Source organism: Carcharodon carcharias, chromosome 20 (genome assembly GCF_017639515.1).
Source record: "Carcharodon carcharias isolate sCarCar2 chromosome 20, sCarCar2.pri, whole genome shotgun sequence".
In the NCBI taxonomy this organism is placed as follows: domain Eukaryota; kingdom Metazoa; phylum Chordata; class Chondrichthyes; order Lamniformes; family Lamnidae; genus Carcharodon; species Carcharodon carcharias.
Genome location: NC_054486.1, coordinates 112,238,422 through 112,263,984, shown reverse-complemented (window position 1 = coordinate 112,263,984; position 25,563 = coordinate 112,238,422). Strand labels below are relative to the sequence as shown.

Here is a 25,563-nt window from a genome sequence, read left to right as displayed (position 1 = left end):
GCATCTTGTAGATGGTACATACTGCTGCTACTGTGTGTTGGTGGTGGAGGGAGTGAATGTTTGTGGATGTGATGCCAATCAAGCGGGCTGCTTTGTCCTGGATGGTGTGGAGCTTCTTGAGTGTTGTTGAAGCTGCACTCATCCAGGCAAATGGAGAACATTCCATCACACTCCTGACTTGTGCCTTGTAGATGGTGGACTGACTTTGGGGAGTCAGAAGGTGGGTCCCTAGCCTCTGTGCTATTCCTGCCCTGGGAGTGTTTGATGCCTACTGGCCACAATGGCCACAGACAAGCCTAAAAATTCACACACACACTAAGAGGTAACAAATAATTTGCATAAAACATCTTTCATAATCTCAGGATATCCAAACTGTTTTACAGTCAAGAAAATACTTTATGAAGAGGTAGTTACAATTGTAATGTAGGAAATGTTGGGGACAGCAGCATAGGAGTTATTTTCTTTATTCTTTCATGGGACATTGGCATCGCTGACAAGGCCAGCATTTGTTGCCCATCACTAATTGCCCTTGAACTGACCTTGTTTGGTCATTTTAGGGGCTAAGAGTAAACCACATTGCTGTGGGTCCGGAGTCATATGTACACTAGGCCAGGCCAGGTAAGGACAGCAGGTTTCCTTCCCATTAGTGAAGCAGATGGATTTTTACAACAATCAATGTTAGTTTCATGATCGCCATAGCTTTATATTGCAGGTCTATTAACTGAATTTAAATTCCACCAGCTGCCATGGTGGGATTTGAACCCATGTCCCTAAAGCATTAGCCTAGGCCTCTGGATTACCAGCCCAGTGACATTACCACTACTCCACCATAATGTTATTGGCCTGATCGAATGTTCTGGAGAAATTAATTCAAATCCCATCACAGCAGCTGGGGAATTTAAATACAATGAATTAAATAAATCTTGAATAAAATCTAGTCTCAATAATGATGACCACAAAACTACTGGATTGCCGTAATAAACAATCTGGTTCACTATGTCCTTTAGGGAAGGAAATCTGTTGTCTTTACCCAGAGTGGTCTATATGTGACTCCAAACCCACAATAACGTGGTTGACTCTTAACTGTCCTATGGCCTAGCAAACCACACTGTTGTCTCATGCTGCAATGAAAAAGTGGAAGAATAAAACTAGATGGGCCACCGGCATTAAGCTAGGCACTGGAAATAACAAAGGCACATCCAGCCTCACTTCCAAAGTGCCGGAAGTCCCTCCCTAAAAGTGTCGTGGGTTTATCTATGCCACATGGACTGCAGCAGTTCAAGAAACAGGCTCACCAGCAACAGCAAAGGCAATTAGGTATGCGCAATAAGTGCTGGCCTTGCCAGGGACGCCCATATCCCGCGAACAAAGAAAGAAAATGCAACAGCCAGTTTGCACACAGCAAGATCCCTAAGTAGCAGTGAGCAGATGTTGGCTGAGGTATAAATACTGGACCCTCCTGATCTTCTTTGAAATAATGTCATGGGATCTTATACGTCCACCTGTAAGGGCAGACAAGGCCTCAGTTTAACATCTCATCTGAAAGATGACATCTCTGACAATGCGGTGCTCCCTCAGCACTGTACTGAGTGACAAGCCTGAATTATCTTCTCAAGCCTCTTAAGTAGAATTTGAACCCTTAACCTTCTGACTCAGAGGCAAAAGTGCCATCCAAAGAGCTACAGCTGACACCTTACTAATAGGCTGATTAAACTGTAAATATATCCTTAAAGGAAAGAGAGATAAAATGTAAATTTTTTAAAAATCACACTGCTACACGTCATTTACAGGCAAACGGAATCTCCAATACTGAGTGAACTGGACTCAGTAACCTGATATATACTGTATATATTTTTTTTACACAGTGAAGGCATTCATCAAATATTCTGTGTGGTCTTATTCCATCTCTCATTCGATCCCCTGGCGAGGATCCTTGAACCGGGAATAACAAGGTGAGTCAGTGCTGGGAGGACACACTCCTCATACCTCAGCTCATTCATTGCATACTTCCAGGCAAGTACGAGGGATCGCAGTGTGCCACAGCACCCTAGATTAAATACATCAGGAAATAGACCACACATGCTCTGAATTTGCTAGCTGATTGTTGTATGCTCGCCACAGAACACTCGAAAGGTTAGTTCATGATTTATCATTTCACAATAGATTCTTTTTCTCACAGAAACTGCTCATTAGTCAATTATTTCTCCAGAAACAAGCCAAGTCAGCCAGGCAGGACTTTCCGCATATCTTTTCTTTTTAAACAACCCACGCACCCCAGCGTTTGCTAGGGTGCGGTTCCATGGTCAACAGCCAATGCCTTAGCCCATTCTTCACATGCACTCCCAGGCAGTAAATGTCGACAGGCTAATTGACTGTGGAAGGTACTGCGGCCTCTTCCATTCGAATTCTGGCCTGACACTGTATCAGGACTTGCTCATCAGTGATCTAGAGTGGGGGAGTGAGGTGGTGAAGCTGGAGGGGGCAATGTTAGGTTTCTTCACCCTCTATCGCAGGGTTTTTTTTTAGGAATGGGGTAGGGAATTACTGAGATCAGTTGCAGCAAATGCCTCTCTAAAGCTGCGCTTGGTGACTTCAGCAACGCCAGCACAGATCATGGCTGGAACCTGGGGCCTTCCTGGTGCGTGTGGTCCAGTATCATCGCAGAGGGTGCTGCTAAACAAATAGGGCACTGACATTTCAGAATGTAAATAGGGCTTTACAAACTTTGAGCTCAGATGTTCAAGCCTGTGGTTTCATTTTTGGATCACCTGCAGTGTTGAACTCGGGTGTTTTGAAGGCTACTTAATAATCCAAGACAGGAACGGCACTCGGGCTGCTCTCTGCTTCATAGCCTAGCTAATGGGAAATAAACACAGCCAGAGTTCCTACTCCTGATCCCTTGGGTCAAGTATCAAAGGGCAGCCTGCCACTGTGGAACAGCGGTCCAGCACCACTCTGTACCTTCAGGGGAGGAAATTGTGTTGAGGTAGCAGGGTCAAGGAAGGGGAAGGTTACTGGGAGTTAATACTGGCCGTTAATTGCAACTACCACATTGTCAAGAAGGTTTTGAGTGCGACCACTCATGAATCAACAGCGCTTCATTAAACCCACTGCCAGTGAGCACATGAGCCAAGATCACCAACATGGCTTGAACTGCTAAATTAAAACAGAGCAGCCCTGCTTCAGGCACTGTCCCATGCCAAAGGTTCTGAACCATGCAGCGCTGTTATGAAGAGCTCCAGCTTGCACTGTCTGAGAGAGGGAAAGGATGGCATTCCAGGACATGGTCTGTGGTGTTGGAGGGCTATTGGTCTCTAGTTTCAATTCAACGTTCCCCACATAAAATTAGGTGACAACATTTTTAAAAAATTATTGCAAAAACCAACTATAAATTCACTAAGCAGAATAATTTTAATTTAAAAATAACTGCAAGCTTATGCCGAATTTCAAAATGACAAAAATTTAAGCTTGTCTCTACTTTGAGCAGACTGAGCCCCAGAAAAAAAAATGGGGAAATGTTGGAAATACACGGCATGTCCAGCAACATCTGAGCGGGAAAACTCTGGGAATGATTCAGCAGGAACACTGATCCGAAACATTGGCCTGTGTTTATTTCCAGTATTTTCTGTATTTCAGATTTCTGACATCTGTGGTTTTCCACTTTAACTCCACCCAAACTCCAGCCTGGAGTTTTGTTCAGTTTCTAGTTATTAAACACATTATTCTGCATCAACAGAACTAGTTAACAGAGGGAAGGGCTTAAGGGCTGCGGGGGCAGTAGAGTTAAAGGGGCCCTCTCTGATGATGTCCTTGTCCCAGAACTCCACAGATCTCAAGTTAGAGACATTCTGCCTACTCCACCTCCACTATGGTTTAGGGTTACTTCACTCTCCTGGTAATACTCGGGCTTGGCTCGGCAGGCTGTGAGCTCATGAGGGCACAGGTATATAGCAGCAGGAGTAGGCTATTCGGTCCCTTGAGCCTGCTCCACCATTTAACTAGATCATGGCAGATCTTCTACCTCGTCACTATCTTCCCGCACTATCCTCATATCTCTCAATGTCATTGGTATCTAGAAATCCATCGACCTCTGCTTTGAGCATACTCAATGACTGAGCCTCCACAGTCCTCTGGGATAGAGAATTCCAAAGCTTCACCACCCTCTGACTGAAAAAATTCCTCCTCATCTAAGTCCTAAATGACCTACCTCTTATTCTGAGACCTTTTCTCACCCACACTGACTAGGAAAGACACCCTTCCTGCATTTTTTTCATTCATTTATGGGATGTGGGGGTCGCTGGCTAGGCCAGCATTTAATGCCCATCCCTAATTGCCCTTGAGGAGGTGGTGGTGAGCTGCCTTCGTGAACCTTACACCAAGGCATCTACCTCGTTGAGCCCTGTAAGAATTTTATACATTTCAATGAGCTCACCTCAATGAGATAACTTCAGATTCTTGTAAACTGTACAGAATACAGTCCCGATCTCCTCAAACTTTCCTCATAGGACAATCCTGCCATCCCCAGGAATCAGTCTGGTGAACCTTTCTTGCACTCCCTCTAAGGCCAGTATATTCTTCCTTAAATAAGGAGACCAAAACTGGGTGTGATCTCACCAAGGCTCCAGGCAATTGCAGCAAAACTTACCTATTCCTGTACTCAAATCCCTGTGCAAAAGAGGCCAATATACCAGTCACCTTCCTGACTGCTTGTTGCAACTGCATGTTAGCTTTCAATGACTTATGAACAAAAACACCCAGGTCTCTTTGGGCATCAATTCCCAACCTCTCACTATTTAAGAAATAGTCTGCATTTCTGTTTTCCCTGCTGAAGTGGTAACTTCACATTTCTCCACATTATATTCCATCTGCCATGTTCTTGCCCACTCAATTAGTCTGTCTAAATCTCCTTGAAGCCTCTTTGCATCCTCCTCTTAACTCAAATTCCCATCAAGTTCTGTGTCATCAGCAAATTTGGAAATATTACTCTTGGTCCACACACCAAAATCATTGACACAGCTCGTGAATAGCTAGGGCTCAAGCACTGACACTTGCGGTACTCCACTAGGCCCAGCCTGCCAACCTAACCTTGTACATGAGCTTGTAATCATAAGACCATAAGACATAGGAGCAGAAATTAGGCCACTCGGCCCATCAAGTCTGCTCCGCCATTCAAACATGGCTGATAAGTTTCTCAACCCCATTCTCCCGCCTTCTCCCCGTAACCTTTGATCCCCTTACCAATCAAGAACCTATCTATCTCGGTCTTAAATACACTCAATGACCTGGCCTCCACAGCCTTCTGTGGCAATGAATTCCATAGATTCACCACTCTCTGGCTAAAGAAGTTTCTCCTCATCTCTGTTCTAAAAGGTCTTCCCTTTACTCTGAGGCTGTGCCCTCGGGTCCTAGTCTCTCCTACTAATGGAAACATCTTCCCCACGTCCAAATTATCCAGGCCTTTCCGTATTCTGTAAGTTTCAATCAGATCCCCCCTCGTCCTTCTAAACTCCATCGAGTATAGACCCAGAGGCCTCAAACGTTCCTCATATGTTAAGCCTTTCATTCCTGGGATCGTTCTCGTGAACCTCCTCTGGACCCTCTCCAGGGCCAGAACATCCTTCCTGAGATACGGGGCCCAAAATTGCTCAGAATATTCTAAATGTGGTCTGACCAGAGCCTTATAAAGCCTCAGCAGCAGATCCCTGCTTTTATATTCTAGTCCTCTCGAAATAAATGCCAACATTGCATTTGCCTTCCTAACTAACCTAGATTGATGTTTCAGTGCACCACTGAGGGAATGCTGCAGTGTCAGTGGGGCCGCTCTTTGGGCAATATGATAAATCAAGCTTCTGTATGTACACATCTCAAGATACCAGTCAGAGAAGTCTGGAATGTCTCTGAGTGTCCCAGCTAACATTCCTCCCTCAACAAGTGCTACATAAAACACTGACTTGTGGAATCTTGCTGTGGACAACATAGCTCCTGCACTGATCTTCATAGTGATAGCCGGTAAACTCTCAAATACTTCACTTATGATTCACTCTGACACAGATAAAAGATGTGCTAAGTGGAAAATTATTCCAAAATGATGGATTCTCTTCAAAAACAGTGCTACTGTTGCACCCTCGCAGGCAGAACCATCACAGGAATTTGAATCAATAAGCTCAGGCAATGTAAGTTTCTCCAGTAAAAGTTGCCAACTTAGAGCCAGCAGAAATGGATCATTTTCCTTCATAGTACCAAAAGCATCTCAAACTTACACACTCTGCGATACAGTCCTGTCCAGCCATTGCTGAAATCTCCATGACTGTTGCTTCTAACCTGTTAAAACACCTTCAAATATCTCTCAATAAAGTGCACACTTCTTAGTAAAGCTCTAAAAAAAATGGAATGGGACCAACCTCACCAGCAAATATCCAGCTCTGTTGCTAAATCCATTTGTTGGTGCCAATATTTATTGAATTAATTATTATTGGCATCTGTCCATCTCGGAAGGCGAACAATTATGCCCAGGGTGTATGTCACTTCCGGACTGAACATTGTCTGTTGTGGCAGTCGAGGCCAATTCATGAATGGTAGTGCCTTCCACAGCTGGCACTGATGAATAGTGTTGGCCCAAAGTTAACTGAAACGTTTTCCTTCCAGCATGAGAGTTTACCGGCCATCACTATGAAGATCAGTGCAGGAGTTATGTGGTCCACAGCAAGATTCCACAAGTCCGTGTTTTATGTGGCACTTGTTGAGGGAGGAATGGTGGCTGCGACATGCTCCACCATTTGGCCATTTTTGTCCTCTGCTTTGTCCATGCCCTTCCTGGAGGCTTGTCTCTAGGCACTCCGGCCAGCAGTGAGGATTTCCTATGTATCGACTCAACTTGAGGTCTCACTTATAGGCATCCTTGTATCACAGACATGGGCGACCTGTTAGTCTTGTGCTGACAGAAAGTTCGCCATAGGACGTGTCTTTTGGAGATGCGGCTGTCATCCATTCAGCTCACATCGCACTGCCAACTGAGTCACCACTGACTCATGAGTTTGTCCTCTTGGTACCAATATTATATATGAGAAAGAATTATACTTCAGATTTGACTTCGCTTCTTGTGTTATCCTCTTCATCTATTCCACCCAGATACCGGACAATATCGCTCACCAGTACTATGCCCGTGTTATGCAGTGTCAGACTCGTATCCACCAGTACTGTACCCCAGTGTTATACAGTAACAGACCTATACCCAGTACAGCAACCCAGTGTTACACAGTGAGGCCTGTACCCACAGTACTTACCTCAGTGCTATCCAATGACAGACCTGCACCCACCAGTACTCTATCCCAATGTTATATAGTGACAGGCCTGTATCTGTGTTATACAGTGACAGACCAGTATACACTGGTACTGTACCTAATGTTAAACAGTGACAGAACTGTACCCATGAGTACTGTGCCCCAGTGTTATACAGTGACAGGACTGTCCCCACCAGTACTGAGCTCCAGTGTTATACAGATCAGAATTGTCTCTCTACACACAACTCCAAGTCTGGATGGTAAGAACCCAGAATTCCACTACTTGGTGTTGGCAGTTCGAGTGGCTCACTTAACCTTTAGCTGAGAACCTGTTCGCCTTGCACAGAGATACAAGAGTTCAGACTATGGTCAATTAGTTTTTTTGCAGCATGATGCTGCGCTAGGTTGAGGGTAGGCATTACTCACTTGCTGCGTTAGGAGATTGAGATGACTGGAGGCTGAGTATTGCCGAGCTTTCTGCTTCGCTGCCAAGCGCTGCAGCACGATGGAGATGGCTTCATGGTTCAAGTCTTCGCTTGGAGTGGGGCGGTGATCACCTTCCCCGAGTGTGCCAACTGTTCCTGCACGCTGCCGTTGGAGGTATCGCACACCCGATCCTAGGAGAGGGGCACAGCCACAACATGAGTCATTCAGCAAGGGATACGGGGGATAGTGCAGGAAGGTGGCGTTGAGATAGATGATCGGCCATTATCTAGTTAAATGGCAGAGCAGGCGCAAGGGGCCAATGGCCTATTCCTGCTCCTATGTTCACATTATGCAGTAAGGTCAGTACCTAAACACCGCTGCCACCTTGCCTGCTGGTGCAGCTACTGCCCTGCACTTTTTCCAGTCAATGCCTTTCAATCAAAAAATGACTGATTGGATCATCAGCAGTGAGAGCAAAAGGCACTCAGTCTCCCTCGACCTGTAAATGTGTCAGTCACACAGTCAGAAGATGTACCTGTTCACATCCTGTCTTTTAACCATGGGAGAAAGGGGAAGAGCTGAAAGAATGGGGTTGACCTCAGGTCTCGACTGGGCAACTCCCAACAGCCAGTCTAAGTAGGCAGTAACAGTAGTACAGGAGTGGGCCTCTCCATAGCATTTGGTGCACGGGTGGGTGAATGGGAAAATTATAGACCATTAAGAGGCTTGGTCTTGTAATACCAAGATTCTGACCCTTTTCCACATAACGGGCACCTCTCGTGGGCAGCAGGGGTGGCTAACACAGGTGAAGCCTTCATTACCGCATGCTAAACGTAGGACTGCTGCTATGATACCTCCTTTTTTCCTCTTCAGCTTATTCTCCAGGTACTGAGGAGAGCACACAAGCAAAGTCAACAGGAGTCAACAAAAGAAGAGCAAGTTCACCAGTATTGAGGCCGTTTTCCAGACCATTTCTTCAACTGATTTGTCAGGTGGGAGCTTTGCCTCATACAACTTATATCCTTGCGGCAATTTTTAAAAAAATGTTGCCCCCGATGGGTTTCCCAATGGGAATTCCCTGTCCAAAATGTTTAGTAAAATGTGGGCGGGGAAGGGAGAGAGGGGAACCTACAGGAGGCCAAGCAGAGCCCCTTCCAGGCTCCAGTATGCACACACATGCACCTGGCCAAAGAGGTGACCATACTTCACCTTGGCAAACTGATAATGAGCACAAACTCTTATCTCAAGTTGAGTTATGACAGCAGGCATGGTGGGTTACAGATGTGTGAAGGCCTTACTAACTGTTACACAGGCTGGTTCATCAGGAACAGTTCAGTCGTGGCAGTTCATGCTTTACATGACACTGTGTGTAAGGAGGCCTGGCAAAGCAACCGGTCAGTACTGGGTACATCTATCAAGGTGCAGGCATGGTCGCACCATCTGTCACTATAGTGGGGAAAGAAATTGCATTTCTAAGTATATATTTATCTCTATTTCTATATTTCGGGAAGCTAAGCTGAAAGGGGACAAGGCTGCTTCCTCAGTTCCAAGCGCACTCACCAGCTGTGGCTGAGACTGGCCGGGATAGTTTCCGGCTGTAGATCTGGGTAGCCGCCTGGAAGGAAGACGCTGAAGCAATAGGAAGAGTGCTGGAAGTAGGTCGTTGTAACCTGCCTGGGTTCTGAGAGTTTCGAGATGTCGCGATGGCTGAGCCTGGCCTGAAGGCCCCTGTGCCAGTCCTGCCCACGGCCTCAGCCAGCAAGGTGGCTAGATCCTGGACTGCAGTCGTGCAGGTTGGCAAGGAAGTGGGCAGGGGTTGGCTGCCTCCCTGCTGTAAAGCTGTGTGTGGAGGATGAACATGATGACTGGAAGAGTCCTGCATCAAGGGGCTCTCTGTAAGATAGAGCCTGCCATCACCTGATCCATCTGAGGCACTTGAATCTTCCTCCTTGGGTACATCTGGTCCTGCAGAATAGGAGAGAATGGCAGAGCAATCATAGTTACTTGTGGAACCTCAGCTATCAGGAGATTAAAGACAAACAAGGCACAAAGCATGATTTACACAGACTGTGACAGACCATTAACATTTAAAGAAGAAATCCAAACACCCAACAATTAGCTAACAGAACTATGCAACAAGATTTTACTTTTTTTGAACAAATTAAACAAGCAATCACTATTAACAATAACACCATTGCATATAAAGGCTTATGCTATAAACTCAGTTCTACTTTTTACTTTCCCTCAAGAGTTCCCATATTTCACAAAATCTTGAAGGTTCATTCACTTTTCCTGGGTCCAACCCAAAGGTATGCTACAGCCCTCCTGAATTCACTTCAATTCTCTTCAATGTTCCAGCTATCCTCTGTGATAAGATTCTATGGGGGTCCTTCCATTAGCTTTTTATCTATGTGACCCTCCGCCTTTTCTTTACAGAGCTCACGACTGTGGATGCCTCAACTCCTTGTTCAGGTTGCTAGCAAATACCCAACTGCCTTCTCACAGCTTTCCATGCTAAGGCTGCTGACTGCTTTCTGCCACAAACCTCTGTGAGGACCATGGTAGATTTCTTCCACTAGCTGCTAGCTAGAGCAAATCTTCCTGCTGCTTTTCCCTCACAAGATGCAAACTGCGATTGAGCCCATACCCGCATTCCATGCAGTGAATTATGTCAATATTTTCTCTGCTTGAAAGGTAAGCCTAGCTGACTGTCACCTCCTGTTGGCTCTCTCAATTTGGTGAGATATAGTCTACACCAAAGCAAAGCTACAACTGCCTCAGACTGTTCTCCAAACAGGACTGCTTGCTTCTGTCAGTAAACATACACAGATAAATTAAATAAAAGAACCTTCTAACCAAAGCTTCAACATGAATCACTATCACCATGGGAATGTGGCTTGCTTTGGGATGGTTCAAAGAGAAATGCAAATGAATTATTTTCATCTTCAACGCAACTATGATTCTGTAATCCATATGAATAATTTAGATTACTAATGGATGTTTACCAGCCCCTCTCGTGGAATTGCCAGCCGGGTAAGGAACTCTCTTGTTTACAACCTGGTTTTACCTTATTCTGATCCAGGGACTACATACATAATTTTATTGAATTAGGTATAGGCTTTATGGCTCCATTACAAGCCCAGAGATGGGTCATTCATTGTTCAAGTTTTAAACTTCTCCCTCTCACCTTGTTGAGATAAATATAGGTTAGCTTTTAATTGAAATGAATTCCAAGCTTGTTTAAAGCACATTCGCTTGAGATGCCTTACAATTTCTTACCCAGGTGCTCCCATTTATCTACAGTTAAAACTTTAATTCCTAAAACTAAAAATTATATTCTAAAACACATGAATTATGAACTAGATATTCACAATAAGGCAACAATCTTTTCAATGGTACACTAATCCATGGGGAAGCGAGATAAGTACATGAATAATGGAGGAATAGAAGGATATGCTGATAGGGTGAGGCAAAGAGATGTGTGAGGAGGTTTGTGTGCAGCAGTTTGGGTTCCACCAGGGCCACTCAGCTCCTAACCTCTTATAGCCTTCGTTCAAAAGTTGAAAAAAGAGATAAACTCAAAAGGTGAGGTGAGAGTGACTGCCCTTGACATCAAGGCAACATTAAACAACTCACTGGAGGAGGAGGCTCCACAAATCTCCCCATACTCAATGATGGGGGAGCCCAGCACATCAGTGCAAAAGATAAAGCTGAAGCATTTGCAACAATCTTCAGCCAGAAGTGCCGAGTGGATGATCCATCTTGGCCTCCTCCTGAGGTTCCCAGCATCACAGATGCCAGTCTTCAGCCAATTCAATTCATTCCACGTGATATCAAGAAACGGCTGAAAGCACTGGATACTGGAAAGGCTGTGGGTCCTGACAATATTCCAGCAATAGTACTGAAGACTTGTGCTCTAGAACTTGCCATGTCCCTAGCTGAGTGTTCCAGTACAGCTACAACAGTGGCATCTACCCCGCTATGTGGAAAATTGCCCAGGTATGTCCTGTGCACAAAAAGCAGACAAATCCAACCCGGCCAATTCCCACCCCATCAGTCTACTCTCCATCATCGGTAAAGTAAGGGAAGGGGTCATCAACAGTGCCAACAAGCGGCACTTGCTTAGCAATAACCTGCTCACTGACACCCAGTTTGGGTTCCACCAGGGCCATTCAGCTCCTGACCTCATTACAGCCTTGGTCCAAACATGGACAAAAGAGCTGAACTCCAGAGGTGAGGTGAGGATGACTGCCCTTGACATCAAGGCAGCATTTGACCGAGTGTGGCATCAAGGAGCCCTAGCAAAACTGGAGTCAATGGGAATCAGGGGGAAAACTCTCCGCTGGTTGGAGTCATACCTAGCACAAAGGGAGATGGTTGTGGTTGTTGGAGGGCAGTCATCTCAGCTCCAGGACATCACTGAAGGAGTTCCTCAGGGTAGTGTCCTCGGCCCAACCATCTTCAGCTGCTTCATCAATGACATTCCTTCCATCACCAAGTCAGAAGTGGGGATGTTCGCTGATGATTGCACAATGTTCAGCACCATTCACGACTCCTCACATACTGAAGTAGTCCATGTCCAAATGCAGCAAGACCCAGACAATATCCAGGCTTGGGCTGACAAATGGCAAGTAAAATGTGTGCCACAGGAGTACCAGGCAATGACCACCTCCATCAAGAGAGAATCTAACCATCGCCCCTTGATGCAGAACCATCACTGAATCCCCCAATCAACAACCCGGGCAACTCCAGAAACTGAACTTAGAGCCATAGAAATATCCTTCATAGCCAAAAGCATCTCAAACTTACACACCTGCGAGTCCTGTCCAGCCATTTGAAAGTCCAGACTGTTGCTTCTAACCTCACCTTCAATATCTCTCAATAAGTCACACTTCTAGTAAAGCTCCTAGAATGGGACCCCTCTACCAGCAAATATCCAGCAGTGTTGCTAAATCCATTTGTTGGTGCCAATGCTTATTGAATTAATCATTATTGGCATCTGTCCATCTCGGAGGCGAAGCCCAGGGTGTATGTCACTTCCGGACTGAACATTGTCCAGTCGTTCATGAATGGTAGTGCCTTCCACAGCTGGCACTTGAATAGTGTTGGCCCAAAGTTAACTGAAACGAGCATGAAGACCGGTGAAGCAGTGCAGACCACAGCAAGATTCCACAAGTCCGTCACTTGTACTGCGACATGCTCCACCATTTGGCCATTTTTGTCCTCTGCTTTGTCCATGCCCTTCCTGGAGGCTTGTCTCTAGGCACTCCGGCCAGCAGTGAGGATTTCCTATGTATCGACTCAACTTGAGGTCTCACTTATAGGCATCCTTGTATCACAGACATGGGCGACCTGTTAGTCTTGTGCTGACAGAAAGTTCGCCATAGGACGTGTCTTTTGGAGATGCGGCTGTCATCCATTCAGCTCACATCGCACTGCCAACTGAGTCACCACTGACTCATGAGTTTGTCCTCTTGGTACCAATATTATATATGAGAAAGAATTATACTTCAGATTTGACTTCGCTTCTTGTGTTATCCTCTTCATCTATTCCACCCAGATACCGGACAATATCGCTCACCAGTACTATGCCCGTGTTATGCAGTGTCAGACTCGTATCCACCAGTACTGTACCCCAGTGTTATACAGTAACAGACCTATACCCAGTACAGCAACCCAGTGTTACACAGTGAGGCCTGTACCCACAGTACTTACCTCAGTGCTATCCAATGACAGACCTGCACCCACCAGTACTCTATCCCAATGTTATATAGTGACAGGCCTGTATCTGTGTTATACAGTGACAGACCAGTATACACTGGTACTGTACCTAATGTTAAACAGTGACAGAACTGTACCCATGAGTACTGTGCCCCAGTGTTATACAGTGACAGGACTGTCCCCACCAGTACTGAGCTCCAGTGTTATACAGATCAGAATTGTCTCTCTACACACAACTCCAAGTCTGGATGGTAAGAACCCAGAATTCCACTACTTGGTGTTGGCAGTTCGAGTGGCTCACTTAACCTTTAGCTGAGAACCTGTTCGCCTTGCACAGAGATACAAGAGTTCAGACTATGGTCAATTAGTTTTTTTGCAGCATGATGCTGCGCTAGGTTGAGGGTAGGCATTACTCACTTGCTGCGTTAGGAGATTGAGATGACTGGAGGCTGAGTATTGCCGAGCTTTCTGCTTCGCTGCCAAGCGCTGCAGCACGATGGAGATGGCTTCATGGTTCAAGTCTTCGCTTGGAGTGGGGCGGTGATCACCTTCCCCGAGTGTGCCAACTGTTCCTGCACGCTGCCGTTGGAGGTATCGCACACCCGATCCTAGGAGAGGGGCACAGCCACAACATGAGTCATTCAGCAAGGGATACGGGGGATAGTGCAGGAAGGTGGCGTTGAGATAGATGATCGGCCATTATCTAGTTAAATGGCAGAGCAGGCGCAAGGGGCCAATGGCCTATTCCTGCTCCTATGTTCACATTATGCAGTAAGGTCAGTACCTAAACACCGCTGCCACCTTGCCTGCTGGTGCAGCTACTGCCCTGCACTTTTTCCAGTCAATGCCTTTCAATCAAAAAATGACTGATTGGATCATCAGCAGTGAGAGCAAAAGGCACTCAGTCTCCCTCGACCTGTAAATGTGTCAGTCACACAGTCAGAAGATGTACCTGTTCACATCCTGTCTTTTAACCATGGGAGAAAGGGGAAGAGCTGAAAGAATGGGGTTGACCTCAGGTCTCGACTGGGCAACTCCCAACAGCCAGTCTAAGTAGGCAGTAACAGTAGTACAGGAGTGGGCCTCTCCATAGCATTTGGTGCACGGGTGGGTGAATGGGAAAATTATAGACCATTAAGAGGCTTGGTCTTGTAATACCAAGATTCTGACCCTTTTCCACATAACGGGCACCTCTCGTGGGCAGCAGGGGTGGCTAACACAGGTGAAGCCTTCATTACCGCATGCTAAACGTAGGACTGCTGCTATGATACCTCCTTTTTTCCTCTTCAGCTTATTCTCCAGGTACTGAGGAGAGCACACAAGCAAAGTCAACAGGAGTCAACAAAAGAAGAGCAAGTTCACCAGTATTGAGGCCGTTTTCCAGACCATTTCTTCAACTGATTTGTCAGGTGGGAGCTTTGCCTCATACAACTTATATCCTTGCGGCAATTTTTAAAAAAATGTTGCCCCCGATGGGTTTCCCAATGGGAATTCCCTGTCCAAAATGTTTAGTAAAATGTGGGCGGGGAAGGGAGAGAGGGGAACCTACAGGAGGCCAAGCAGAGCCCCTTCCAGGCTCCAGTATGCACACACATGCACCTGGCCAAAGAGGTGACCATACTTCACCTTGGCAAACTGATAATGAGCACAAACTCTTATCTCAAGTTGAGTTATGACAGCAGGCATGGTGGGTTACAGATGTGTGAAGGCCTTACTAACTGTTACACAGGCTGGTTCATCAGGAACAGTTCAGTCGTGGCAGTTCATGCTTTACATGACACTGTGTGTAAGGAGGCCTGGCAAAGCAACCGGTCAGTACTGGGTACATCTATCAAGGTGCAGGCATGGTCGCACCATCTGTCACTATAGTGGGGAAAGAAATTGCATTTCTAAGTATATATTTATCTCTATTTCTATATTTCGGGAAGCTAAGCTGAAAGGGGACAAGGCTGCTTCCTCAGTTCCAAGCGCACTCACCAGCTGTGGCTGAGACTGGCCGGGATAGTTTCCGGCTGTAGATCTGGGTAGCCGCCTGGAAGGAAGACGCTGAAGCAATAGGAAGAGTGCTGGAAGTAGGTCGTTGTAACCTGCCTGGGTTCTGAGAGTTTCGAGATGTCGCGATGGCTGAGCCTGGCCTGAAGGCCCCTGTGCCAGTCCTGCCCACGGCCTCAGCCAGCAAGGTGGCTAGATCCTGGACTGCAGTCGTGCAGGTTGGCAAGGAAGTGGGCAGGGGTTGGCTGCCTCCCTGCTGTAAAGCTGTGTGTGGAGGATGAACATGATGACTGGAAGAGTCCTGCATCAAGGGGCTCTCTGTAAGATAGAGCCTGCCATCACCTGATCCATCTGAGGCACTTGAATCTTCCTCCTTGGGTACATCTGGTCCTGCAGAATAGGAGAGAATGGCAGAGCAATCATAGTTACTTGTGGAACCTCAGCTATCAGGAGATTAAAGACAAACAAGGCACAAAGCATGATTTACACAGACTGTGACAGGCCATTAACATTTAAAGAAGAAATCCAAACACCCAACAATTAGCTAACAGAACTATGCAACAAGATTTTACTTTTTTTGAACAAATTAAACAAGCAATCACTATTAACAATAACACCATTGCATATAAAGGCTTATGCTATAAACTCAGTTCTACTTTTTACTTTCCCTCAAGAGTTCCCATATTTCACAAAATCTTGAAGGTTCATTCACTTTTCCTGGGTCCAACCCAAAGGTATGCTACAGCCCTCCTGAATTCACTTCAATTCTCTTCAATGTTCCAGCTATCCTCTGTGATAAGATTCTATGGGGGTCCTTCCATTAGCTTTTTATCTATGTGACCCTCCGCCTTTTCTTTACAGAGCTCACGACTGTGGATGCCTCAACTCCTTGTTCAGGTTGCTAGCAAATACCCAACTGCCTTCTCACAGCTTTCCATGCTAAGGCTGCTGACTGCTTTCTGCCACAAACCTCTGTGAGGACCATGGTAGATTTCTTCCACTAGCTGCTAGCTAGAGCAAATCTTCCTGCTGCTTTTCCCTCACAAGATGCAAACTGCGATTGAGCCCATACCCGCATTCCATGCAGTGAATTATGTCAATATTTTCTCTGCTTGAAAGGTAAGCCTAGCTGACTGTCACCTCCTGTTGGCTCTCTCAATTTGGTGAGATATAGTCTACACCAAAGCAAAGCTACAACTGCCTCAGACTGTTCTCCAAACAGGACTGCTTGCTTCTGTCAGTAAACATACACAGATAAATTAAATAAAAGAACCTTCTAACCAAAGCTTCAACATGAATCACTATCACCATGGGAATGTGGCTTGCTTTGGGATGGTTCAAAGAGAAATGCAAATGAATTATTTTCATCTTCAACGCAACTATGATTCTGTAATCCATATGAATAATTTAGATTACTAATGGATGTTTACCAGCCCCTCTCGTGGAATTGCCAGCCGGGTAAGGAACTCTCTTGTTTACAACCTGGTTTTACCTTATTCTGATCCAGGGACTACATACATAATTTTATTGAATTAGGTATAGGCTTTATGGCTCCATTACAAGCCCAGAGATGGGTCATTCATTGTTCAAGTTTTAAACTTCTCCCTCTCACCTTGTTGAGATAAATATAGGTTAGCTTTTAATTGAAATGAATTCCAAGCTTGTTTAAAGCACATTCGCTTGAGATGCCTTACAATTTCTTACCCAGGTGCTCCCATTTATCTACAGTTAAAACTTTAATTCCTAAAACTAAAAATTATATTCTAAAACACATGAATTATGAACTAGATATTCACAATAAGGCAACAATCTTTTCAATGGTACACTAATCCATGGGGAAGCGAGATAAGTACATGAATAATGGAGGAATAGAAGGATATGCTGATAGGGTGAGGCAAAGAGATGTGTGAGGAGGTTTGTGTGCAGCAGTTTGGGTTCCACCAGGGCCACTCAGCTCCTAACCTCTTATAGCCTTCGTTCAAAAGTTGAAAAAAGAGATAAACTCAAAAGGTGAGGTGAGAGTGACTGCCCTTGACATCAAGGCAACATTAAACAACTCACTGGAGGAGGAGGCTCCACAAATCTCCCCATACTCAATGATGGGGGAGCCCAGCACATCAGTGCAAAAGATAAAGCTGAAGCATTTGCAACAATCTTCAGCCAGAAGTGCCGAGTGGATGATCCATCTTGGCCTCCTCCTGAGGTTCCCAGCATCACAGATGCCAGTCTTCAGCCAATTCAATTCATTCCACGTGATATCAAGAAACGGCTGAAAGCACTGGATACTGGAAAGGCTGTGGGTCCTGACAATATTCCAGCAATAGTACTGAAGACTTGTGCTCTAGAACTTGCCATGTCCCTAGCTGAGTGTTCCAGTACAGCTACAACAGTGGCATCTACCCCGCTATGTGGAAAATTGCCCAGGTATGTCCTGTGCACAAAAAGCAGACAAATCCAACCCGGCCAATTCCCACCCCATCAGTCTACTCTCCATCATCGGTAAAGTAAGGGAAGGGGTCATCAACAGTGCCAACAAGCGGCACTTGCTTAGCAATAACCTGCTCACTGACACCCAGTTTGGGTTCCACCAGGGCCATTCAGCTCCTGACCTCATTACAGCCTTGGTCCAAACATGGACAAAAGAGCTGAACTCCAGAGGTGAGGTGAGGATGACTGCCCTTGACATCAAGGCAGCATTTGACCGAGTGTGGCATCAAGGAGCCCTAGCAAAACTGGAGTCAATGGGAATCAGGGGGAAAACTCTCCGCTGGTTGGAGTCATACCTAGCACAAAGGGAGATGGTTGTGGTTGTTGGAGGGCAGTCATCTCAGCTCCAGGACATCACTGAAGGAGTTCCTCAGGGTAGTGTCCTCGGCCCAACCATCTTCAGCTGCTTCATCAATGACATTCCTTCCATCACCAAGTCAGAAGTGGGGATGTTCGCTGATGATTGCACAATGTTCAGCACCATTCACGACTCCTCACATACTGAAGTAGTCCATGTCCAAATGCAGCAAGACCCAGACAATATCCAGGCTTGGGCTGACAAATGGCAAGTAAAATGTGTGCCACAGGAGTACCAGGCAATGACCACCTCCATCAAGAGAGAATCTAACCATCGCCCCTTGATGTTCAATAGCATTACCATCACTGAATCCCCCACTATCAACAACCCGGGGGTTACCATTGACCAGAAACTGAACTGGACTAGCCATATAAATACCGTGGCTACAAGAGCAGGTCAGAGGCTAGGAATTGTGCAATGAGTAACTCACCTCCTGACTCCCCAAAGCCTGTCCACCATCTACAAGGCACAAGTCAAGAGTGTGATGGAATACTCTCCATTTGCCTGGATGAGTGCAGCTCCAATAACACTCAAGAAGCTCGACATCATCTAGGACAAAGCAGTCCTATCCAACACCTTAAACATTCACTCCCTCTACCACCAAATCACAATGGCAGCAGTGTCCACTGTAGAATGAAGGGTTAACATTAGGAGCACCTAATGCTGATTTTACATAACATCATATCACTATGATGCAATGTCACATGACTTAGAGGCTGCAATCTGGTGGGAAGCAGAGCACAGCCTTGTGTAGAGTATTGAGGTGTTTATAAATCTCTAAATAGACAAGAATTGTTTTTTTTATAAATAAAAGTCTATGGAAGCATTCTTAGGGTCACAGGCAAAACCTAAAAAATACCCTTCTAGACCCTGAACTCAAGGTGAAACATGGTGGCAGCGGACAGAGCATGAAGACCCATGGAAACTCCAAGAGAAGGCTGCAGACCTGACAGACCTACAAATCCTTGAAAAAACAAGGACAAGAAGAAAAAAGATAGAAGACTCACCCGAGTGCTGTAGTTAGGAATGGGCAATAAATGCTGGCCAAGCCAGCGAAGCCCATATACCATGAGTGAATCAAAAAAAAAGCAGACACACAGACTCAGCGTCCAGGCAGCAGTGAGTACAGATCACAATCTACAGGCCAAACTACTGAAGCAACAGCAGATCCAGAATGTAGGGTAAGCACGGCGTCCACATTACTCTCAGAACCATTCCAAAGCAGTGAAGGCTCACAACGGGCTCAACACTGGGACAATCGGAGGAAGCGATTCTCCAGTTACAGAACAGTTCAGGTTTGCCGAAGAAGGACCAGAAGGGGCAGGTCAATATTTAACTCTAGGCAGTAGGGCCCATAACCAACAAGGTTATTGCAAGACAGGGTGTCGATAAGGTTTCGAGTTCATCCGAGAAAGTGCTTCAGGCATTCGATTCATACTTCAGTGTTCAAAAAAATGTGATTATTTAGAGGGCAAAATGTAATAAGAGGCAGCAAATCTGGGTGAATCCATGGACTCATTTATAAATGGCCTGTACAGGCTTGCAGATAATTGTGACTATGGGATCCTCAGAGATGAATTAATATACGATTGTATAGTTGGTGGGTTCTTAGATGAAACCCAATCAGATCTTTTGCAAACAAGGGAAGATTTAACTCTCAGAAAGGCAGTACAAATAACATGACAGACGAGGCTTAGGAAGTAAAACTGAGCAGTTGTTCATTGGGAAAGTGAAGCCACTCAATATGGTGGGCGAAAAATAAAAATTACAGTGAAGTAAAGCCCACAAAATCGGGAAAAAACATGCCAACCGCCATCTTGAGGTACTCTCAATGTGGCAGGAAAACCCTTACCAAGTGGGAAGAATGCCCAGCAGGGGAAGCCACAACTGCGGGAAATTAAAGCATTTTAAAATAGCCTGCAGATCCAAATTTCCTATAGTTCACAGAAAGACAGAGGTAACTGGAGCATTGAATTAGAATTTGATGGTCAGTCCACAGAATTCAAGCTAGATACTGGCATAGGTGTTTCAGTATTATCTGATGAAGTAAAATGGCTTAAAAATACCACATTGCAGCCAACCAGCATCCAGTTGCAAGGTCCAGGAGGAACAACACTAAAAGTAATAGGCCAACACTTAGCAAGGTTAAGATACAAGGATAAAGAAGTTATTGAACCCCTGTATGTCATACAAAACCAGACGTCATCATTATTAAGCAGAAAAGCATGCTTCCAGTTGATGCTAATTTACAAGGTTGATGAAATTGCTGATGAGCAGTCCAGTAATGTATTCAAAAATGAACTTCCATCCCTATTTTCAGGCTTTGGAAAGCTGAAGACAGAATATCACATAACCCTGAAGTGGATGCTAGGCCTATACGTCTCTTCACAGAAAGGACTATCCCTCACCTACTCTTAGACAAAGTCAAGAGTGAGATTGAATACAAGTTACAACAAGGGGTCATCTCTCCAGTAACCATACCAACAAAGTGGTGTTCTGCAATCATCACAGACCAAAGTCTAATGGTTCAATTAGAATCTGTGTGAACCTGGCTCAGTGACCCAAGTCAGTAGAGTGTGAGATCTACCGCATGACATCAGTGGATGAAAATGCCATCAAATTAGCAAAAAGCACCTCTTCACAAAATTGGATGCTAACAGCAGCTTTTGGACAAAGAGTCCAACTTGCATACTATTTTTATCACCCGATTTGGTCTTTATTGTTTTAGCAGATTACTACTCAGAATTGCTTCTGCGCCTGAGATATTCCAAAGAACAATGTCTCAGACCCTGGAAGGCATGGAGGGAGTAATATGCCAAATGCTCGACATTCTCGTACATGGTTCATCGAGGGAAGAACATGGTTCATCGAGGGAAGAACATGACGTTGAGTGAAAGCAGTCCTCAAAGTCCAACAAGGAGCAGGTTTGAAATTAAATGACAAATGTGAATTTGCAAAGTCTACGATAAAATTCTTAGGATACATTGTGCATGCTTTGGGAATCATAGCCAACCTGCAGAAAACCAAGGTCATTAGAGTTCTCAGAGCCTAAAAAATCAAAGAATTACAAAGATTCTTTTGGCCAATCAAGTGGGCAAGTTCCTACCAAACTTGGCAGAAATCAACAAGCCATTACATTAGCTATTGAGAGGTTAACAGTGGTGCTGGAACATGGACCAGCAAAATGCTTTTGACAGGATCAAAAAATCTCCTAATTTCGCCAGAAATTCTAACGTACTACAATTCAGAGTTGCCAAAATCTGTTGCAGCAGACGCATCATTTACAGGCTTTGTCACAGTGCTGTTTCAAGTTCAAAAAGACGGGCAAAACAGACCAGTTTATTACATCTCAAGATCTCTCACTGACATAAAGAAGTTTGCAACCATTGAGAAAGAGCCACATGGGTCTGTGAGATGTTCTCTGAATACATCAGGGGGTTAGGATATAAAATTGAAACTGATTCTTCTTTACATAAAGGAAATTGTAAAATGCCACCTGTAATTCAACGTTTTAGACTGAGACTCATGAGATACGATTCGGTTACTGAGTATATTCAAGGGAAGTAGCAATTGATAGCATTATCAAGAGCATCAGTAGGAGGAGTCAAGCTGGAAGATTTAAACTTTATTGAGGAAGTGGAAGCATATACTTCGCTCATTGCTAAGCACTTACCAGCCAATGAGAAGAAATTACAAGAAATTAAGCAAACACAACAGCAGGAAGACAAGCATATCAAAATAAAAGGGTATTGCAAGAACAGATGGCCGGATTATACTCCTAACAACCCATTACTTCACCACTACTTTGAATAGAGAAAACATGTCAATCATCGATGATTTATAGTTTTTAACGACAGCCTAGTCATCCCTGAAACACTTTGACTTGACTCGGCATTCTCCAGAAAATCCATCAAGGTCACTTGGGAACAGCGAAATGCCAAACAACAACCCAGCAGTCAGCCTGGTGGGCAGGCATCCGTCACTCCACTAAAGAGTTAATCATGAATTGCCTTACCTGCGCTGTGAATAGCCAACAGCACAGTCAACCATTGGCACTCTCTGCTTTTCCTTCGAGGCCAATGCAATGCCTGGGAATGGATTTATTTGAGTTTAAAGGCAAAGTTTTTATCATCGTCACTGACTACTACTCCAGATGATTTGAAGTGACTCGACTGCACAGCACCACGGTGGAGGCAGTCATTACATCATTAAGAAGAATCTTTGTGATGCATGACATCCTGGACATTGTAGTGTCATAGACAATGGACCTCAGCTTGCTAATGAAATGTTCTGTAACTTTGTGCAGGAATATGATTTCATGCATGCAACTAGTTCACCTCGATACCCTTGGTCAAATAGAGAAACAGAAAGAGGAGTTCGAACAATCAAGGAATTGATGAAAAAGCACAAAGATATTAACTTAGCCCTACTTAACTACAGAACCTCACCACTAACAAACGGGTTCTCACCATCAGAACTATTAATGGGAAGACAGGTCTGAACACAATTTCCAGCTCTACAACAAACACTACAACCTAACATTACTTCAGACGATTGAGAGGAAGTTAGGAAGCATGAGGAGCAACAAAGAGACAATCAAGCTCGTAATTTCAACTTCAGGCATCAGACTTGAAAGTGCCACAGCCTGAGGACAGTGTGTGGATATGAGATCAACAGGAAGAAGGCATTATACTAGAAAGAGCTCGATTATCGAGATTTTATAGAATACAAAGAATATCAGAAGGAACCAAAGAGCCCTGATATCATTGGGAAAGAAACCAATGGAACCTTAGACCTACTATTTAGATCTGGATGGAGACAAGGAACGAGAAACAAGATGAAACTCTACAATCACCCAGATGGGTGACACTCATCAAATGACAGGACAGTGCAGTTCATCCTCAGCCTCGAAATGAAATCGGAACCAGATCAGGGAATTCGGGCCAGGCACCAGAGAGACTAACCCTGTGAAGTCTGAGGTTTTGGGTGGAGATGTAGGAGTATGTATACGGTTGGGATAAAGAGCTAGGGATGTTGGGGAAAGAAAGACGTAGAGTAAAACATTAACATCAGGAGCACCTGATACTGATGTAACTAATGATATAACGACGATGCAATGTCACATGACTAAGAGACTGAGATCTGGTGGGAAGCAGAAATACAACCTGGTGTAAAATACTGGGACGTACATATATCCGTAAATAAACAAGAATGGTTTTTATGAATAACAGTCTGTGGTAGTATTCTTAGGGTAACTGGCACACCCTAAAAAACCCTATCTGGACCCTGAACTCAAGATGAAACATGCACCATCTACAAGATGCACTTCAGTTTACCAAGGTTCCTTTGACAGCACCTTCCAAAAAAGCAACTCCTACCACCTAGAAAGACAAGGACAGCAGGTGCATGGGAACTCCACTACAAGCTCCCATCCAAGTCACTCATGTAGGATTACACAGGATATATGACACAGAAACAGGCTATTCAGGACAATCAGCCCAAGTCAGTATATTTATGCTCCACTCGAGCCTCCTCCCATCGAAATCTACCACCATAACCCTCTATTCCCTTCTCCTTCAAACTCTTATCTAGCTTCCCCTTAAATGAATCTATAATATTTGCTTCACCACTCCCTGTGGTAGTGAGTTCCAAATTCTCACCACTCTTTGTGTAAATAAGTTTCTTCTGCATTCTCTATTGGATTCCTTGGAGACTATCTTGTATTGATGGCCTCTACTTATGCTCTTCCCCACAAGAGGGAACATTTTCTCTGTATCCAGTCTGTCAAAACCTTTCATCATTTCAAAGACCTTTATTAGGTCCTGGGCCCGGAGCAGAGGTAGGTCGGGAACCGGAAGCAGCATAAATAGAGCCCAGGGATTGGAGCGTGGCCTTTCCTACCTGGGAGCGGAGCAGAGGTAGGTTGGGAACCGGGAGCATTTCAACTTCTGAAGAAACTGAGTGGGAAAAAACGACTGTGGCATCACATGAAACCAGTAAGGTGATTGGCCGGTATGTGCTCGGTGTGAGGGATAGCGTGTTAAAAGCTAGCTTAGGAAACAGGAGTTAAGGTAGATCTATAAGTAACAAGAAGCAGAACTTTAAAAATAAAAAAAAATGAAATGAAATAAGTAAAATAAGTTAATTAAAACAAAATAATTAAAATAAATACCTAAAACACATACCTGCGTAATTAAGAAACATATAACATTTAGTTGTAATTTGGGTGGTACTAGTATTTAATAAATACAGTAAATTGTAGGATACATAAGAATTATTCTAAATTAATTAAGAAAATAATTAAGATAAATGAGTAAATTAGAATAAATTAGTAAACAAATACTGTAGTGAATGCTTTATACAAACTTTAAAGTTATGTCAGTGCAGCTCAGACGTGTGAAATGTACATCTTGTGGGATGTGGGAGGGCGCACAGGCACAAAGTTCCCTCGATGACTACATCTGCAGAAGTGTTGCCAGCTGCAGAAAATTGAGCTCCGAGTTGCGGAGCTTGACAGGCAGCTGGAGACACTGTGGTGCATCTGCAAGGCTGAGGATAGCATGGATAGCACATTTAGAGAGGTGGTCACACCACAGCTAAGAAGTACACAGGCAGAGAGAGGATGGGTGACTGCCAGAGTTTCTAAGAGAAACAGGTAGGTAGTGCAGGAATCCCCTGCGGCTATCTCGCTCTCTAACTGCCTTTCCCTTTTGGATACTGATGAGTGAGATGGTTCCTCAGAGGACTGTAGGAAGAGCCAAATCTGTGGCATCACAGGTGGCTCAACTGCACAGGAGGGGAGGAGGAAGTGTGGAAGTGCTACAGCAGTAGGGGATTCCAAGTTAGAGGAGCAGACAGGCGTTTCTGTGGCCGTTGACGTGAACCCAGGATGGTATGTTGCCTCCCTGGTGCCAGGGTCAAGGATGTCACAGAGCAGCTGCAGGACATTCTTTCAGGGGAAGGTGAACAGCCAGAGGTCATGGTCCACATTAGGACCATTGACATAGGTAGTAAAAGGGATGATGTCCTGAAAGCAGATTTTAGGGAGTTAGGAAGGGAATTAAAAAGCAGGACCCGAAGAGCAGTAATCTCAGGATTACTGCCAGTGCCACATACTAATGAACATAAGAATAGGAAGTTTGAGCAGTTCAACACATGGCTGGAAAAATGGAGTAGGAGGGAGGGCTTTAGATTTCTGAGGCATTGGGATCGGTTCTGGGGCAGGTGGGACCTTAACAGGACTGGCACGAACGTCCTTGCAGAGAGGTTTGCTAGTCCTGTTGGGGAGGGTTTAAATTA

At 44.9% G+C, this 25,563-nt stretch overlaps 2 protein-coding genes across 2 annotated transcripts in view; both read right to left on the bottom strand.

Annotated features, from left to right (window-relative positions):
• The window catches only part of LOC121292387 (tubulin polyglutamylase TTLL5-like), a 172,555-nt gene extending 162,289 nt beyond the window's left edge, over positions 1 to 10,266 (bottom strand). The window contains exons 1-3 of the mRNA XM_041214237.1: positions 10,194 to 10,266; positions 9,267 to 9,671; positions 7,707 to 7,897 (exon numbers count right to left, since the gene is read on the bottom strand). Coding sequence (XP_041070171.1) covers positions 7,707 to 7,897; positions 9,267 to 9,671; positions 10,194 to 10,266 — 669 coding nt within the window. The remainder of the gene's footprint in view (positions 1 to 7,706; positions 7,898 to 9,266; positions 9,672 to 10,193) is intronic.
• A 3,462-nt stretch (positions 10,267 to 13,728) lies between these two features.
• Positions 13,729 to 25,563, bottom strand: part of LOC121292386 (tubulin polyglutamylase TTLL5-like) — a 266,383-nt gene continuing 254,548 nt past the window's right edge. Inside the window, exons 26-28 of the mRNA XM_041214236.1 lie at positions 15,405 to 15,809; positions 13,845 to 14,035; positions 13,729 to 13,755 (exon numbers count right to left, since the gene is read on the bottom strand). Of these exons, the coding sequence (XP_041070170.1) occupies positions 13,729 to 13,755; positions 13,845 to 14,035; positions 15,405 to 15,809 (623 nt within the window). The remainder of the gene's footprint in view (positions 13,756 to 13,844; positions 14,036 to 15,404; positions 15,810 to 25,563) is intronic.